At 46.8% G+C, this 2,305-nt stretch overlaps 1 protein-coding gene across 1 annotated transcript; it reads left to right on the top strand.

Moving 5' to 3' along the window:
* The first annotated feature begins 69 nt into the window (after window positions 1-69).
* On the top strand, window positions 70-2,303 carry LOC111532112 (glutamine--fructose-6-phosphate aminotransferase [isomerizing] 1). Its single transcript, XM_023199361.1, has one exon. It carries the CDS (start codon window positions 258-260, stop codon window positions 2,301-2,303), a length of 2,046 nt encoding a protein of 681 aa, XP_023055129.1. The 5' UTR covers window positions 70-257.
* Window positions 2,304-2,305: the final 2 nt, after the last annotated feature.

Below are 2,305 nucleotides of genomic sequence, written 5' to 3'. Positions count from 1 at the left end.
TGGCTCATCGAGTCCTAAGCAATTCTCCCTATTTAAATTAAAACCTGGCGCGCCGAGGGGCGGGGCCTGGCGGCGGTTGCGAGCGGAGCCTGGGAGGTGGAGAAGGCTGTCGTTGCCTTGGCCGTCGCATCCCCGAGGGAGTCGTGTCGGCGCCACCCCGGCCCCCGAGCCCGCAGATTGCCCACCGAAGCTCGTGTGTGCACCCCCGATTCCGCCAGCCACTCGCCCCTGGCCTCGCGGGCCGTGTCTCCGGCATCATGTGTGGTATATTTGCTTACTTAAACTACCATGTTCCTCGAACGAGACGAGAAATCTTGGAGACCCTAATCAAAGGCCTTCAGAGACTGGAGTACAGAGGATATGATTCTGCTGGTGTGGGAGTTGATGGAGGCAATGACAAAGATTGGGAAGCCAATGCCTGCAAAATCCAGCTTATTAAGAAGAAAGGAAAAGTTAAGGCACTGGATGAAGAAGTTCACAAGCAACAAGATATGGATTTGGATATAGAATTTGATGTACACCTTGGAATAGCTCATACCCGTTGGGCAACACATGGAGAACCCAATCCTGTCAATAGCCACCCCCAGCGCTCTGATAAAAATAATGAATTTATTGTTATTCACAATGGAATCATCACCAACTACAAAGACTTGAAAAAGTTTTTGGAAAGCAAAGGCTATGACTTCGAATCTGAAACAGATACAGAGACAATTGCCAAGCTCGTTAAGTATATGTATGACAATCAGGAAAGTCAAGATACCAGCTTTACTACTTTGGTGGAGAGAGTTATCCAACAATTGGAAGGTGCTTTTGCACTCGTATTTAAAAGTGTTCATTTTCCTGGGCAAGCAGTCGGCACAAGGCGAGGTAGCCCTCTGTTGATTGGTGTACGGAGTGAACATAAACTTTCTACTGATCACATTCCTATACTCTACAGAACAGGCAAAGACAAGAAAGGAAGCTGCAATCTCTCTCGTGTGGACAGCACAACCTGCCTTTTCCCAGTGGAAGAAAAAGCAGTGGAGTATTACTTTGCTTCTGATGCAAGTGCTGTCATAGAACACACCAATCGCGTCATCTTTCTAGAAGATGATGATGTTGCAGCAGTAGTGGATGGACGTCTTTCTATCCATCGAATTAAACGAACTGCAGGAGATCACCCCGGACGAGCTGTGCAAACACTCCAGATGGAACTCCAGCAGATCATGAAGGGCAACTTCAGTTCATTTATGCAGAAGGAAATATTTGAGCAGCCAGAGTCTGTTGTGAACACAATGAGAGGAAGAGTCAACTTTGATGACTATACTGTGAATTTGGGTGGTTTGAAGGATCACATAAAGGAGATCCAGAGATGCCGGCGTTTGATTCTTATTGCTTGTGGCACAAGTTACCATGCTGGTGTAGCAACACGTCAAGTTCTCGAGGAGCTGACTGAGTTGCCCGTGATGGTGGAACTAGCAAGTGACTTCCTGGACAGAAACACACCAGTCTTTCGAGATGATGTTTGCTTTTTCCTTAGTCAATCAGGTGAGACAGCAGATACCTTGATGGGTCTTCGGTACTGTAAGGAGAGAGGAGCTTTAACTGTGGGGATCACAAACACAGTTGGCAGCTCTATATCACGGGAGACAGATTGTGGAGTTCACATTAATGCTGGTCCTGAGGTTGGTGTGGCCAGTACAAAGGCTTATACCAGCCAGTTTGTATCCCTTGTGATGTTCGCCCTTATGATGTGTGATGATCGGATCTCCATGCAAGAAAGACGCAAAGAGATCATGCTTGGATTGAAACGGCTGCCTGATTTGATTAAGGAAGTACTGAGCATGGATGATGAAATTCAGAAACTAGCAACAGAACTTTATCATCAGAAGTCAGTTCTGATAATGGGACGAGGCTATCATTATGCTACTTGTCTTGAAGGGGCACTGAAAATCAAAGAAATTACTTACATGCACTCTGAAGGCATCCTTGCTGGTGAACTGAAACATGGCCCTCTGGCTTTGGTGGATAAATTGATGCCTGTGATCATGATCATCATGAGAGATCACACTTACGCCAAGTGTCAGAATGCTCTTCAGCAAGTGGTTGCTCGGCAGGGGCGGCCTGTGGTAATTTGTGATAAGGAGGATACTGAGACCATTAAAAACACAAAAAGAACGATCAAGGTGCCCCACTCGGTGGACTGCTTGCAGGGCATTCTCAGCGTGATCCCTTTACAGTTGCTGGCTTTCCACCTTGCTGTGCTGAGAGGCTATGATGTTGATTTCCCACGGAATCTTGCCAAATCTGTGACTGTAGAGTGAAG

Source organism: Piliocolobus tephrosceles, unplaced genomic scaffold (genome assembly GCF_002776525.5).
Source record: "Piliocolobus tephrosceles isolate RC106 unplaced genomic scaffold, ASM277652v3 unscaffolded_3993, whole genome shotgun sequence".
Lineage (NCBI taxonomy): Eukaryota > Metazoa > Chordata > Mammalia > Primates > Cercopithecidae > Piliocolobus > Piliocolobus tephrosceles.
This window is presented reverse-complemented; position numbering and strand designations above follow the sequence as displayed.